The sequence below is a fragment of the Tupaia chinensis genome, unplaced genomic scaffold (assembly GCF_000334495.1).
Source record: "Tupaia chinensis unplaced genomic scaffold, TupChi_1.0 Scaffold000186_1, whole genome shotgun sequence".
NCBI lineage: Eukaryota > Metazoa > Chordata > Mammalia > Scandentia > Tupaiidae > Tupaia > Tupaia belangeri.
The window spans coordinates 1,133,631-1,150,135 of NW_006159661.1; the positions used below are offsets into that span (position 1 = coordinate 1,133,631).

At 45.0% G+C, this 16,505-nt stretch overlaps 1 protein-coding gene across 1 annotated transcript in view; it reads right to left on the minus strand.

Annotated features, from left to right (window-relative positions):
- Window positions 1-7,021: 7,021 nt before the first annotated feature.
- The window catches only part of ATP12A (ATPase H+/K+ transporting non-gastric alpha2 subunit), a 38,929-nt gene continuing 29,445 nt past the window's right edge, over window positions 7,022-16,505 (minus strand). Inside the window, exons 15-23 of the mRNA XM_006146724.1 lie at window positions 14,111-14,261; window positions 13,395-13,563; window positions 13,154-13,308; window positions 10,225-10,348; window positions 9,914-10,059; window positions 9,059-9,192; window positions 8,771-8,872; window positions 8,044-8,135; window positions 7,022-7,958 (exon numbers count right to left, since the gene is read on the minus strand). Coding sequence (XP_006146786.1) covers window positions 7,930-7,958; window positions 8,044-8,135; window positions 8,771-8,872; window positions 9,059-9,192; window positions 9,914-10,059; window positions 10,225-10,348; window positions 13,154-13,308; window positions 13,395-13,563; window positions 14,111-14,261 — 1,102 coding nt within the window. The 3' untranslated portion in view covers window positions 7,022-7,929. The remainder of the gene's footprint in view (window positions 7,959-8,043; window positions 8,136-8,770; window positions 8,873-9,058; window positions 9,193-9,913; window positions 10,060-10,224; window positions 10,349-13,153; window positions 13,309-13,394; window positions 13,564-14,110; window positions 14,262-16,505) is intronic.

The window sequence follows — 16,505 nt, forward strand, 5'->3', positions numbered from 1 at the left end:
AAAGAGTGAATGGTGATTTTCTTCCCCTTTCCATTGTGGAAGGATGATTTGTTTCAAAGAAGGTAAAAATCATGATTCTCATCAACTATAAAGTGAACAGGTGAGAAAGATTTTATTTAGGCCGGTGATGTAAATGAGGGAGCCAGGCAGTTGTTATAACCTGTTTGAAGGAGCACAGTTGCACGCATTTATCTGAAGTCGAGGGATGATGATTGTGCAAAGGGAGCAAAACTGGCTTTTCCAGGGAAGGGGGGGTTTGCCCCAACTGGACTGGATTATTTTGCATATCTACAGACAAGAAATACTTTGCATTGTTATCTGTTATCTATAACCTTCAGAGCTGTAAAACAGAATGCCCTGTGTGGGTCTAGGGGTGTATTCTTTTTTTTTGGGGGGGGAGGTTTTTGCTATAGGACGCGTGTGCTCGCCAGAAAGACAGAGACATAGAGACAGCAAGAAGTCACTCCCCAGTAGGGGATGGCCACGCCGCAATCCCTTCTCCTCCATTCTCCTCTCGGGATCTTGGGCATACACGCACATGCGCCCTGCGTGAGTTTAAGTCACCGGGTCCGGGACTCGAACCGCGGTCGACTACATGGGAGTCCAGCAACATAGTCATTATGCTAACTGCTGGTCCCTAGGGGTATATTTTCAACAGCAGGGTTTATACTAACAGCCTTCCATTCAAGGACAAATGCTCCTTTTGCCCCTTGACAGGTTCTAAAGAGCGGAGGGGGGGGGGGTGCACGAGGAATGGAGAATTACGCAGGAGTCACTTGACCTCTGTGGCTCACTTTCCTTTTTGGTAAAGCAAGGCTGACGGCAGCTGATGAGCTTGTTGAGAGCCTTAATGAGATCACGGCTTAAGGAGGCCACCACTGGGTCCGGAACAAAGATCAGTACTGTCCCTGTCCTTTTTAAAAATATTTTTATTGTAATTTCTAACTTACATGTAATAGTTGTGCCTATTTGTAGGGTACAGTGTGGTTTTTCATGACAGCACATGATCAAATCAGGGCAAAAGCATACCTGCACCACCCGTGGAGCGACAATGGCATGATGAACACACGCGGACACTTGAGGAGCTTTGCAGAGTCAGAAGCGATTTTCCAGACTCTTAACCATGCAGCGTTTATACCTGCAGACATGTGGCCTGTCCATCTTAACAGTCTCCTAGTCAAATGATTGTCTTAGTGTCGTCCCTTTCCCCTATCTCGATCACAATGTGGTCAGTCAGGGCGGTTGGCGGCCTTTTAAGTGGCCTTAATTGAACCTAGGTAAGTCTTGAATCACCTACAGGTAAAATGCCTCCGCTGGAGCCTGTTTATCTAGTTAAAGGGACACACACACCACACAGATGCTCACAGAGGGGGTTCTCACCTTGGTCTCATTCCCATCACCATTCGCCTGCCTAGTTTAGATCACAGCTGTCTCTGCCCACCAACCCACCCCCACCCCCATTCTCCCCTGGCCTTCGATCCTGTAGACAGGTGACGTTGTGATCTTAACAAGTTAACTGGATCAGGTCCCTGCCTTTATGAATGATCTCTAACAACTTGTTTTTAGGAAAACCCGATCTCCTTCACATGGTCTCTGAGACCCTCAGAGATAAGATTCTCGGCTATTTCTCCAAGCTCCCCCACGGACGCCACCCTCCCATTGCTGCCTGTGCTCCCGCCGTGCTCCACACTGCCCTCTCGGAGGCTTTGCACATGCTGTTCCCTCCTCCTGCCATACTCACTATTCTTGACAGTTGCTTCTTCTCACTCACCTCTTCAAAAAGAACTTTCTTGACCTCCCTACTGAAACAGACTTACCCATCATCCCCCTTCCTGTTACTCACTGTTTAAGCCTCATTATGTCTTTTCAAGTCCTTATTGCAATTGATATTTTCTTCTGCCCCATCGCTGGAATGCTGGCTACATATATCTTGTTCTGGCTGTGTTCTCAGGTTATACAGGAGCACCTTTGTTGAATGAATAAAAATCTCTTAGAGTGGATGGCATTTCATATCCTAATGACAGGCAAGCTAGTCTCTATTTTTGTTGATGGTAATGTAAATTGGCATAGTTTATCTGAAGATAAATTTGGTCATATGTATTCAGAGCCTTTAAAATGCTCTTCATCCTATAATTTTATTTTGAGGAATCTGTTTTAAAATAATCAGAGATTGGGACCAGCAGATGGCTTAATGGTTATATTGCTGGACTCCCACATAGTCAACGGACGGTTTGAGTCCCAGACCTGATGACTTAAAACTCATGCAATGCATGTGTACATGCGTGCCCAAAATCCACAGAGGAGAATGGAGTAGGGATTGTGGCCTGGCCATCCCCCCTGGGGGGTGATTTCTTGTTTTCTGTCTCTCTGCCTCTCTCTGACTCTCCAGGAATCTCATGTGTCCTATAGCAAAAATATCTCTTAAAAAAAAAGTAAAAAAAATCAGAGATGTGGTATACATATTTAAGGACAAGATGCAGTTTTTTTTTTTTTTTTAAAGGATTTTTTTTTTTTGGAGAGTTTTTTCTTTTTGCTAGAGGGCACGTGCGCTCGCCAGACAGAGAGAGACAGAGAGACAGAAAGCAAGAAATCCCCCCCCAGGGGGGATGGTCACACTGCAATCCCTTCTCCTCCATTCTCCTCTCGGGATCTTGGGCCTGCATGCCCACGCGCCTGGCATGAGTTTTAAGCCACCGGTTCTGGGATGCGAACCGTGGTCGACTACATGGCAGTCCAGCGACATAGCCATTACACTAAGCAAGATATCACCCTCCAGGGGGGATGGACACACCGCAATCCTTTTTCCTCCATTCTCCTCTTCGGGTCTTGGGCACACATGCACACGCGCCTGGTGTGAGTTTAAGCTACTGGGTCCGGGACTTGAACCACGGTTGAATACATGGGAGTCCAGCGACACAGTCATTATGCCAACTGCTGGTCCCAAGGTGTAGCTTTTTAAAGAAAGACAAACAGTAGGATATAAATGAACTAGCCAACAGTGGGGATGTAGTTAAAGCACTCAATATGGAATGTTGTAAACTTATTAACATAATACCTTCACTGTTAAAAGGCAGAATAGAAAACATTGTATTGGTGACCAGATGATGATGTCAGCAGTAAAACACGATGTTCTGTGAGGCAGTCTTACGTGGGAAGGTTGCCAACTCATATCCGGAGATCTCCCTAAATATGCTAGGCACAAGTATGCCTGTGATCTGGAGCTGGCTGAAGCTGGGGGTGGAACGTGGCATCAGGACCTTGTTAGGAGTACTATTAAATTCCTTTACTCACAGAATAAATAAAGGAAAAAGACAACTTTATATTTCACTGGTATGGTGGTTAAGGCACTGGACTCTCTTACATGGCCAACCATGGTTCGAGTCCCAGACCTGGTGTCTTCCTTTCCCACTTTCCCTCTCTAGCTCTCTCTGTGTATCTCTTTCTGGTCAAATTAAAATAAATGAATGAATAAATAAAATAAAATTAAATAATAAAAAAATAAATATATGCATAAAAAAACAAAGAAATAATGACTCATTTATGTATAACACAAGGTACTGAGATTTGGGGAGATTTTTTTCTTTTTACTCTTTGTTTATTCCAAAGTTTTATTTCTTTTGATTTTCAATTTGCACATGTACTCACTGGAGAGAAACAGAGAGAGAGAGAGAGAGAGAGAAAGAAAGCACCCCTCAGGGAGGATAACCACACTATAATCCCTTCTCAAGACTTTGGGCACCCACATACACATGGTATGTTTTTCAAGCCATTGAGTCCAGGACTTGACCCACACAGTTGACCATGTAAAATCTAGTTGCCCTGACCATCATGCCACTAGCTGGTAAAATTTTCTTAAGTGAGCTATACTTTTATTATCAGAAGAGATTATTTTAAAAAGTAAAGACTATAAATTCATTCTCATCTTTATGTCTAACATACTCCGCCATGCCACTTAATTTAAATTAGCTGTTATTTTTTTCCAAAAAAAAAAAAAAGTCCTCTTGGATAGATTTTATTGCCTTTTTCTGTCTACAACTTAATCAAGCTACTTTATTAGCCAGTTTCATTTCTGGAATTCCTTTAATGTTCTTTGTTCATTTTGCAAATATTTGAGTGCCAACCTTTTGCAAGAGTGAGTATGTACAAAAGTGAAAGTTATTTTAGACACAGTTCTTGCTACGAAGAGTCTTCCACTTCAAACTTAAATCCTTTCAAACTCAGTCTAATCCAAGTGAAATCTTACAACTTTGTGTTTTATTAATGGCCTTGCCCTGCTGGCTCTAGCAGAACCAAGAGCCACCATGGGTCACAGCCAAGAGCCCTCCAGCAGTCTGGCAAGAAAAAGAGGAAAGACTATTCTTAACTGAAATCTAGAAAGCGTTAGCCACCTTGTCAGGACTGGAATGGAAAGGCTATTACCGCACTGCTCGAGCTACTCTGGAAAGGGTTTCCAGTTCACTAGAACTACTGATAGATTAGAACTGTGATCATTACAGCTGGGCATAGCGATTAAGAACTGTGAGGGCAGCAGCGCTATGATGGCTTAAATAGATGCAATACCCACTGGTTATTGCAACACCCCCCAGGGGGGATGGTCACACTGCAATCCCTTCTCCTCCATTCTCCTCTCGGGATCTTGGGCATGCATGCACACGCGCCTGGCATGAGTTTTAAGCCACCGGTTCTGGGATGCGAACCGTGGTCGACTACATGGAAGTCCAGCGACATAGCCATTACACTAAGCAAGATATCACCCTCCAGGGGGGATGGACACACCGCAATCCTTTTTCCTCCATTCTCCTCTTCGGGTCTTGGGCACACATGCACACGCGCCTGGTGTGAGTTTAAGCTACTGGGTCCGGGACTTGAACCACGGTTGAATACATGGGAGTCCAGCGACACAGTCATTATGCCAACTGCTGGTCCCAAGGTGTAGCTTTTTAAAGAAAGACAAACAGTAGGATATAAATGAACTAGCCAACAGTGGGGATGTAGTTAAAGCACTCAATATGGAATGTTGTAAACTTATTAACATAATACCTTCACTGTTAAAAGGCAGAATAGAAAACATTGTATTGGTGACCAGATGATGATGTCAGCAGTAAAACACGATGTTCTGTGAGGCAGTCTTACGTGGGAAGGTTGCCAACTCATATCCGGAGATCTCCCTAAATATGCTAGGCACAAGTATGCCTGTGATCTGGAGCTGGCTGAAGCTGGGGGTGGAACGTGGCATCAGGACCTTGTTAGGAGTACTATTAAATTCCTTTACTCACAGAATAAATAAAGGAAAAAGACAACTTTATATTTCACTGGTATGGTGGTTAAGGCACTGGACTCTCTTACATGGCCAACCATGGTTCGAGTCCCAGACCTGGTGTCTTCCTTTCCCACTTTCCCTCTCTAGCTCTCTCTGTGTATCTCTTTCTGGTCAAATTAAAATAAATGAATGAATAAATAAAATAAAATTAAATAATAAAAAAATAAATATATGCATAAAAAAACAAAGAAATAATGACTCATTTATGTATAACACAAGGTACTGAGATTTGGGGAGATTTTTTTCTTTTTACTCTTTGTTTATTCCAAAGTTTTATTTCTTTTGATTTTCAATTTGCACATGTACTCACTGGAGAGAAACAGAGAGAGAGAGAGAGAGAGAGAAAGAAAGCACCCCTCAGGGAGGATAACCACACTATAATCCCTTCTCAAGACTTTGGGCACCCACATACACATGGTATGTTTTTCAAGCCATTGAGTCCAGGACTTGACCCACACAGTTGACCATGTAAAATCTAGTTGCCCTGACCATCATGCCACTAGCTGGTAAAATTTTCTTAAGTGAGCTATACTTTTATTATCAGAAGAGATTATTTTAAAAAGTAAAGACTATAAATTCATTCTCATCTTTATGTCTAACATACTCCGCCATGCCACTTAATTTAAATTAGCTGTTATTTTTTTCCAAAAAAAAAAAAAGTCCTCTTGGATAGATTTTATTGCCTTTTTCTGTCTACAACTTAATCAAGCTACTTTATTAGCCAGTTTCATTTCTGGAATTCCTTTAATGTTCTTTGTTCATTTTGCAAATATTTGAGTGCCAACCTTTTGCAAGAGTGAGTATGTACAAAAGTGAAAGTTATTTTAGACACAGTTCTTGCTACGAAGAGTCTTCCACTTCAAACTTAAATCCTTTCAAACTCAGTCTAATCCAAGTGAAATCTTACAACTTTGTGTTTTATTAATGGCCTTGCCCTGCTGGCTCTAGCAGAACCAAGAGCCACCATGGGTCACAGCCAAGAGCCCTCCAGCAGTCTGGCAAGAAAAAGAGGAAAGACTATTCTTAACTGAAATCTAGAAAGCGTTAGCCACCTTGTCAGGACTGGAATGGAAAGGCTATTACCGCACTGCTCGAGCTACTCTGGAAAGGGTTTCCAGTTCACTAGAACTACTGATAGATTAGAACTGTGATCATTACAGCTGGGCATAGCGATTAAGAACTGTGAGGGCAGCAGCGCTATGATGGCTTAAATAGATGCAATACCCACTGGTTATTGCAAATCATTTACTTAAAGATACAATGAAGCTCCTGTCTCTGACCCCCTGAGAACCCAGTGGCTCTAAGTCTCTTTTTTCCTGTCTCAAAGATGTCAATCTGGAGCTGTAAGCAGATGCCCTGGTGGAAACGGTTGCAATGGCAGGGAGGGGGTGAGGGAGGCCACTGAATGGAGAAAGTCAAACCAAATGTAATTTTCAGGTTCTATCAAGTCAGTACCAAGTGTGTAGTTGATGGAAAAGCTGTGAAAATCAGCCCTTCTTAGAGGGCTGCCACCAAGAGATGGATCCTTCCGTGGGAGGCACAGGCTGTGAGGGAAGAGTTCAAAAGGAAAATTCTGCATTTCCAGACCTGATAAGTACAATGACCGGAGAAGAGAAAAAGAAAATTGCGTCTCATTTTTTGTACATTCTAGAAAATCGAGGAAATCCTGAATTAATCAGAACACCACAATTAGACCTGATTTTATGAAATATTTTTATTTAAAAATGAGGCCTCTTTGGGCCTGCCAACATTAACATCACTGTCACATGTATAAACATAGTTTAATACATGAAACAAACATGGTTGACATAATGTTATTGCTGGAGAGCACTTGGCAACTGTCATACAAGAAATAAATATTACTATTTAAACCATAAGGGCTGTCTACTGAGGTTGAATCGCGAATGACCATCTCTGGATGAGTTGAGCATTTTGAATTAAGGATATGCAAAATGAACTTGGGGTCCAGTTTTGGAGGAGCTGGTGGTAGGGATGGGATGAAGGGTGATGTGGAGGGGATAGGAAAGAGGTATGGAGGTGATAGGAGGAGGGAGACAGTGACACAGCCCGGAGGACTGTCATGACAAGGTGGTGAGGTCCTTCATGTGGATGTCTCTGAGTCAAAGCTGAATTCGTACTGCTATGATACAAGCCTGCCATCACTTCAATCTCTTGCAAACTTTTTTGACCGAGGTGACCATGAAAATATATTCTAGGTAGATTCATGGAAATCTCAGGGAGGTCTTTGGGACTTTAATAGGGTATGGAGTGAAGGTCTTAGCAATCCTATCTAGAGTTTAAGGCAGACCCCCAGCAGACGCTCAGGTTACACAAGACTATTTAACATCAATGACTTTTATATACATATAAACACATTTTTTTTCTAAACCATTATCTTGAAATTTGCACATTTTAAAACGAGATAGAGGTGAAACTCATACAGAAACAGCTTTAAAGTATAAAACACATGTGTATCTTTAGTACAATTTTCCGAGTTTTCTGTTGTACGGGTTTTGATGATGTCCGAGCTGCACAGAGCCCTCTGAGCAAGCAGCCGGAAGATGAACACCCTCAACGTGCTGCTGGAAGATGTGGGAAGTGAAGTGGTCTTAATAATACATGGTCTTGTCCCACCAGCCTGTAATGGTAGAAAGCAGCAAGTTAGGAATAGAGAGGCCATTGAAGTAGGTAAACAGAGACTCAAAAGACACGTGACTACTCACTTCCAGGGTAGAGTCTGATGAAGAGTTTCCGCATCTCGTCATACACCCAAATCAAGATGGCATGTGGGGCAGCCACAAACCAATACTGAGGCCTGGAAGAAAGGGAGGGAGGTGCATCGTGACTGGTTCAAAGAGATAGCCCTGTCCTGGCCAGCGGGCAGGGGTCTCCCTGCTCATCTTCCCTGCCTGACTGGAAATAACAACCAATCTATGGAGTCACACAACATAGAAATGGGAAGTTTTGGGAGCCAGAGGGTGGTGCAGTGGTGATGGAAGTGGACACACATAGGAAACGTCCTGGGTACAGGGCCTGCCGCATACATCCCTGGTGCATATGCACTTCAGTGAGCTGGTCCAGATGAGACTGAGGGTGAATCACAGTGTGAAGACTCTGTTGAGGGTGCTCCCCCCGCTCCCTCTTACACATGGAATAAATAAATAAATAAACTTAAATGAAACAGAAAACTGGGAAGCTTCTGCTTTAACCTAGACTATAACTGCTAGAAGAAACATCTGCCTTGAAAGCAACCTGCTAGTTGAGGGTGTAGATGGGTTGGCAAGGTCTGGAAACTTGCTTTTCTAGGAAACTGGGAGGTCAGAAAGCCCTGGGCTCAGCGAGCACAAAATCGTGTGGGGAAGAATCCCCATGAATCCTGGTGTTTATTTAGGCTGTGACAACTCAGAACAGTGGCTGATTCTTTCTGCAATCCGCCGAAGGTGAACTCACCTAAGCATGGTGAAATTCAGGGCCGTGACACTCCCAAGGCCATAGGAGAGGATCAGGGCAATGATGATCTGTGAGGCGATCCCTACCCAGATGAATTTATTTCTGCAAAACATACAAAAACAAACAGATTCTGGATTCCTGTGTCTCCATAAACACACACCCAGCAAATGGGGTCAATAATGCCTTGCAGGTTACAGTAGGGACTAGAGTTATGGCCTATGATGGACAGACTCTTGTCACCCTGGCACAGCAGGTCCAGGGCTGAACCACGACAGACATATCCAGTACCTGAAGAGACCCTGCTGGAAGATGGAATTCTTCCGGGTTTTCCTGATGATCAGATCTGCTATCTGCTGGACCATGATGGCAACAAAGAAGGACGTGTAGCCTGTCCACTCAAGGTACGTCCTCTGGGAACTCGTCTGTCAATAGGCAGAGGGGAGGTAACTATGAGGCCAGAGAAGAACTTCAGGGAGATTTCAGTGCAGTTCTGTTGAGCGTTACTCTCTTTCTCCACCTCACCCAGATTGAGAGCAGATTACTTGTTTTTAAAAAAGAAATATTCTTTTCCTTGAGCCAGGTGAATGGGGAAAGTTGCTAACTTACTTGCCCAATGGTAGGCAGCGTTGGACTGGCTATTCTTCCACACCTACAGCAAGGCTAATGTAATAAAAACAACCTCTTGGGGCCTGCAGGTGGCATGGGCTGAATCTCACAAGGCTGACTGTGTGGTTCAAGTCTTGGACCCAGTGGTTTGAAAAACACCAGGCACATATGCACATGTGCCATAAATCCTCAGAGGAGAATGGAGGAGAAGAGATTGCAGCATGGCCACCACGACCCCACTTGCAGGGCAGTTTTCTCACTTTTCCTCTCTGTCTCTTTCTTGTCACTCCGGTGAGCACATACACCCTCTATAGCAAATTTAAAGAAATAAAAAAGAAAGAAAAAATAACCTCTTTGGGTCTAGCTCAAGAGATGAGGCTGAATCTTTAGCAGAGGTCAAACTAGTGTCACCAAGAAACCCCAAGCCCGATTTACTGAGAAATACTGCCTTTTTCTCATTAAGGCTTCCAGGAAAGTAAATGGAGGTTCAGTCTAGGCAGTGCAATGTGACTGGGGCCCCAAGTCCTGGTTACTCACCCACTCCTGCCCATAGCTGTCTTCCAAGTCATTCACGTAACTCTTTTCCCACTCTACTCGCAGGTTAATAACTCTGCCGGGTAGGAAGCCCTGCTGTGCATAGACGGTGAAATACGCCACGAAAGCTCCCAGGGATTGCATGAGGCCTGAAAGCAGAAGAAAGGATACAACATTAGGCTTCATCCTCAGTCTCCTCCCAATCGCTCCTCTTGTCCCAGTGCCACCCCCCAAAAGGAAAAACACTTTCTGACTGTGTCTGTGACTCAACTGTATTCTATGGGACAGGACCTTGTGTGACACCCTCATCGTACCAATGTGCACGTAAGAGTACACAGCAAGCGGCAGGTTCACCAGTCTGTCTCTCTTCTTGTGGCGAGGCTTCCTGCTCATGATGTCGCTTTCAGCTTTCTCATATGCCAAGGCAATGGAAGGGATCTAGAGGAGGAAGAGGGCCATGAAGCTTCAGCCTGGAATGCCCTGCTCTACTCACAAATGATGATAATGGCAGGGGTTGCTTGGGTGGCTGGGGGACTGCTAGAAGATGGGGGTGGGGGATGTGAGATTGGTTCACCCAGGGCTGAGGCAACATTGACTGTGTAGACTTCAGGAACATCAGACTTTCAGAATCTATCTGCTTTTGATCACCATCAATGTGCCATGCAGCAGTTCCAAACAATGCTCATTAAAGACCACTTTTCCCATCCAGGGAGGATTCCTCAAACCATGCTTTCCCTTGAAATGTGTAGGACAGCCATTCTCTCACAGGTACTCCTACCTGGAGGGTCTGTTAAAACACAGATTGCTAACTCCCAGCTAAGACTCCTTGATTCAGGAGAGTTGGACTAGAGTCAGAGAATTTGTATTTCTAACGTGTTCCCAAGAAATACCTGGACTACACTTGGAGAGCCATAGTAGCGGCAGTGGAGAAATGAGAACGTGTGGGAACCAGCAGTTAGCGTAATGGCTATGTTGCTGGATTCCCACCTAGTCGACCGCGGTTCGCGTCCCGCACCCGGTGGCTTGGAACTCACGCCGGGCGTGTGTGCGTGCGTGCCCAAGATCCCGAGAGGAGAATGGAGGAGAAGGGATTGCGGTGTGACCATCCCCCTTGGGGGGTGATTTCTCGCTTTCTGTCTTTACGTCTCTCTCTGTCTGTCTGGCGACGCCCCCATAAGTAAAAACCCCTAAAAAAAAAAAAAAAAAAGAAAAAAGAAAAAAAGAAATGAGAACGTGTAAAGGGCTTAGAAAATGATCTATCAATTACGGGAACTTCGATTCTCCTCAAAGCTAAAGACAACTCTAGTCTCCTTGAAATGCAGGGATTAGTTGTTGGGTGTTGTGGAAAATAAGAGAGGGAAGGAGGCAATTTTCAGGGCCCTTTTCCTGCTAAGAATTCAGCTTGCTCTCTGTTGCTTTTCCCCTTTGCCCACATAAGCTAGAGCTACGTGGGTAACTTTCATGGAGCTTTCTTTTCTCTTCTCTTTTCTTTCCTTTTTTTTTGCTATAGAACACATGTGTGCTCACTAGAGAGAATGGGAGATAAAGTGAGGGGGGATGGCCACGCTGCAATCCCTTCTCCTCCATTCTCCTCTTGGAATTTTGGGTACTACACAATCAGGTCCAGGACTCTAACCACACAATCAGTCATGTGGGATCCTGCCACTTTAACCACCAAAACACTGGCTAACCCTCACAGAGCTTTCTTTAAATGGATATATACTAGGGGGCCAAACATTGGCAGTGGTATTTCAATGCTCTGGGAGTTTGGTCCACATGGGAAGATTCCAGGTTTGTGTCTGGACACCTCCCTAAGTACTCAGGGCTCAAACTTGCCCATGATCCAGGGCAGCTGAGACTAGGGGTGGACTGTGACATTAAAACCCTGCTGGGGGCTGGGTGTGTGGTGTAGTGATCATGCATGGCTCAAGAGAAGCTGGACTCCACAGGGTGACCACAGTTTGAACACCTGGCCTGGTCATGTGCATGAGTGCTCAGGATCCAATGGGCTAGAGAACTTGAGGAATGGGATTGTGACATGGCCGGACCCCATGGAGGGTGCTCATCTCTCTCCCTCTTACTCTCACATAAACGTGCACGTATTCTATCATGAATAAGTGCTGTCACTCTGGGAGTGCTGTCATTCTGTCTCTCTCACTCCTAGAAATAAAGGAAATTTTAAAAATGGATACATATGGGCCAGCAGGTGTCATGGTAGTTAAGGTGCTGGATTCCACATGGCCAATTGAACGTGGTTCGAGTCTCAGACCCAGTGGCTTAAAAATCATGCTGGGTGCATGTGCATGCATGCCCCAAATCCCAAAAGAATGGAGGAGAGGGCGTGGTGGCACCCGCCCTATGGCCAAAAGAATGGAGGAGAAGGGATTGCAGTGTGGCCACCTCCCAAAGGGGTGATTTCTCCCCCCGATGTCTCTCTCTAAAGAGAGCACATGGCATATAGTAACCCCCCCCAAAAAAAGGGAAAAGATACATACTAGAAGACAAGGTTAGGTGATGTTGACTGTAGGTTAAGGCTTTATAAAGTCTTAATAACTGCTACCTTTTATTGTGTTTAAGTGAGGAGGTTCCAGAGCACAGATTCTTAACAAGGAGTGGCTGTGGGGTTATTACTTTAGCCACTGGGCTCCCAAGCAACACATAAATATTTGGGTGATAGCTGCATGTCTTCCCCAAAGAAAAGAGAGTCATATAGACTGAAACTGCCAATGGTGTATTTTTTCTTGGAAGATGAAATCTTGAAAAGTTCTATATGGAGTGGAGTGGTTCTAATTTCCAAACATTTCACAGATTTCTCTAGTCCTTTGCCTTAAGTGTGGTATGTAGACTGGCAGAATTTGGTCACTGGGAAGCATGTTAGAAATGCAGAATTAGGGCCTCCACCAGCTGTGAAGGCAGAGTGTTAATGCCATGGTTTACAATGCTGAGGCCACATGGGAGTCTCAGGTTCACATCCTGAAGTCTCTCTGTGAATGTTGGGCATGTATGCCTGTGGTCCTGGCTGTCTGAGGCTGGGGGTGGATCATGGTATGAAGACCTGTTCTGGATGCCTTCTCTCTCTCTTTGGCTCTCTTTCTCTCATAGAAGAAATAACTTAATAAACTTTAAAAGAAAACAAAAAGAATTTCCGAACTAAGCCCTCATCCCACCAAAGTGTGAGAAATACTGACTGAACTTTGCATGCCCTGGGTGGGTACTTGACCTTGACCCCTTTTGTACACTTACTATGTCCGTGCCCAAGTCGATGAACAAGATGGTAATGGCGCCAATGGGCAAGGGGACCCCAGCGATGATGTAGATCAGGAAAGGACAAAGCTCGGCAATGTTCTTGGTCAGGGTGTAAGCAATTGTCTTCTTTAGGTTGTCAAAGATCAGGCGGCCTAGGCAGAGAAGGTTCTGCTTATAGGATTTGCTTCCTTCCCCCTTGGAAATCCTGGCCCTCAAGACCACCTGGGACCTGACTCACCTTCCTCCACCCCTGTGACTATCGATGCAAAGTTGTCATCCAGCAAGACCATGTCAGCTGCATTTTTGGCTGCATCCGAACCTGCTATTCCCATGGCAATTCCAATGTCTGCCTTCTTCAGAGCTGGGGAGTCATTAACTCCATCCCCTGTCACAGCCACAACTGCATCCTGTGGGGACCCAGAGAGAACATGGGACTGAGCGGGTGCAAGGGGCCATTCATTGGGCAAGAACCACACAGCCTCCCTGTGTCTCAAGGCTGTGAAGATCATTAGAGCTGAACGGGGAGCTCCAAACAAGGTAAGTCCAAATGTTAAAAACAAAAACAAAAACAAAAACAAACTGTGCACCAAGTACGTGGAGGTGTTTTAGATATTTTGTCCTCACATCTTTTTCCATATCTCCACACATGTTTAAACCTTAGTATACCCACACCTACCAGTGGCAAATGCTTCTCTGGCAGAGGCCCCTGACTATCATGATAAAATGCAGTGGGCTGGTGTAAACCCTTTAGGGAGCACGTGGCCATAGGTGAGTCTCAAAGGAGGACTGGGCTCAGCCCATCTCAGAGGAGGGAGGAGTCAGCTGAGGAGGTTGGATAAAGAACTCTTGAGAGGTTTAAAAGGCATGACAGCCTGAGCTGAGATCTGCCCTTCTCCATAATTCCCCTGGATGTGACGGCCCTGGTTAGTCCTCTGGGCACTGCCATGTACCCACCTGCCTCTGACAGCCCTCCACGATGATCAGCTTCTGCTGGGGGGAGGTCCGGGCAAAGACAATCTCTGAGTAGTTGGTTAAAAGCTCGTCCAGTTGCTCTGGGTTCATGTCCTTCAGTTCCAGGCCCGTCACTACTGCGGCTTTAGCATCCCTGGAAGGGCCAGAAGAAGCCAGTTGAGAACAAAGGCCAGATCTGAGGTAGAAACACTGCTCTGGGCAGAGTGTGGACTGAAGCATCTTTGACTTAACCTGAAACCAACATCTGTGACATCTAACAGTCTAGTGGGCTCACAGAGTACATGTGGGTCTCCACTTCAAGGTTGTAAGCTGAGACTAAAACGTAAGACCATTTCCTGCTGTCATATATTGAGTTATTGGGAAAGTCATTTTGCATAGAAAAACATGGAAAAGTACATCATGACTTTCCTGGCAACCTAATAATTCTAGGAATAAAAAGTCAAACTGCCAGGACCAGCAGATGGCATAATGGCTACGTCGCTGGACTCCCATGTAGTCGACCGCAGTTTGAATCCTGGACCCGGCGGCTTAAACTCATGCCGGGTGCGTGTGCATGTGTGCCCCAGATAGAGACAGAAGAATGGAGGAGAAGGGATTGTGGCATAGCCATCCCCCCCTGGAGGTGTGACTTCTTGCTTTCTGTCTCTGTTTCTCTCTGTCTTTCTGGCAAATGCATGTGCCCTATAGCAAAAACCTCTCAAAAAAATAAATAAATAAATAAAGTCAAACTGCCTTTTCTTTTCTTTTTTTTTTTACAGAAATGGGTGAGAAGTGGTACATGCTGGGACAATGTTTTAATTAGTAAATGGAGGATGAAAAACCTATTAGTATATTAGTATGTTTCGGGGCCTAGCATTCCTTTATGCCAAAACACACAGGTAACAACTCTTTGCTATTGATGTCTACCTGCTATATGCAATGTGTCATGTAGGGAGAAAAGTTCCCTGAGGTCTTTGAGCAAAACTTGTCTACTGACTTTTTCTTTTTTAAGTACAGTTTGGGGTCTGCAGGTGGCATGGTGGTTAAGGCACTGGATTCTTATATGGTCAATTGACCTTGAGTACTGAATCAGGTGGCTTAAAAAAGTCACTCTGGGCTGGTGTGCATGCATGCCCAAGGTCCCAGGAGGAGAATGAAGAAGGAATTGTAGCATGGCCATCCCGCCCAGGGGATGATTTCTCACTTTCCCTCTCTCTCTGTCTCTCTGGTGATTGCACACTCCCTCTGGCATAAACCAAAAAATAAAATAAGGTTCCTGAAAACACACTGAACATGTGTGCATGTGCCTAATATCCTAACAAGCTGGAGGACTAGGGAAAGTGGGGTTACAGTGTGACAGGACCCCAATGAGGGCATGTCTCTCTCTTTCTCTCATGTGCATGCATGTTCTATCATGAATAAAATACTTTTTTTAAAAAAGGGCTGTCTTCAGGGTGCAGCGATAAAGCACTGCTCGAGAGAAGCTAGGTCCCTCGTGGTGACCAAGATTCATATCTCTGACCTAATTAGTCCAAAACATTCCAGACATACACGAGTGTCCAAGATCTCACAGCCTAGAGGACCGGAAGAAGAGGCTCATAGTATGACCAGACTCTGGGGAGTGTGCTCATGTCTCTCCCTTCTCTCTTTTTCATCCTCACATGTGAATGCACATGTTCTTTCTTTCTCTTTTTTATGGAGAGGTTTTTGCTGTAGAGCGCGTGCACTCGCCAGAAAGACAGAGAGAAATAGAGAAAGTGAGAAATCATCCCCTAGGGGGGATGGCCACGCCACAATCCCTTCTCCTCCATTGTCCTCTCGGGATCTTGGGCACGCATGCACATGTGCCTGGCATGACTTTAAGCCACCAGGTCTGGGAGTTCAGCGGCACAGCCATCACGCTAACTGCTGGTTCCTGTATACACATGTTCTACCATGAATAAAGGAAAACAGTGGGAAGTGGGGGATAAACCTCTACAGACTATTGATTATGCAGATATGAGGGTGCCACTTCCTGCTAAAATCCTTCAGGGGCTTCCCACTGTCCTTCAAGCAGACCCCAGAATTCCTAGCCTGGTCAGTAAGGCTAGGTGCCATCTGAGCTGTTGAGATTCATCTCTTCCTGCAATCTTGCCACTAGACCTTCTCAGTTCCGAGACCCCCACCTACCCTGCCCTTCCCTGAGGCCTTCACAATTCTTGTTCCCTAGTTAGGAACAGCTCCCCATGGCTACCATTCTAAATCTCAGCCTTCAGATCTCAGCTTAAACACTGTAAGTACAGAATACTGCATTCTTTCACATTTGAGCTTGTTTTTATTTTATGTCTATTCGAGAGAGAGAGTGTGTACACACATGAGAGAGGGAGAGAGAGAGAGAGAGGTCAACGGGGTGATCGCA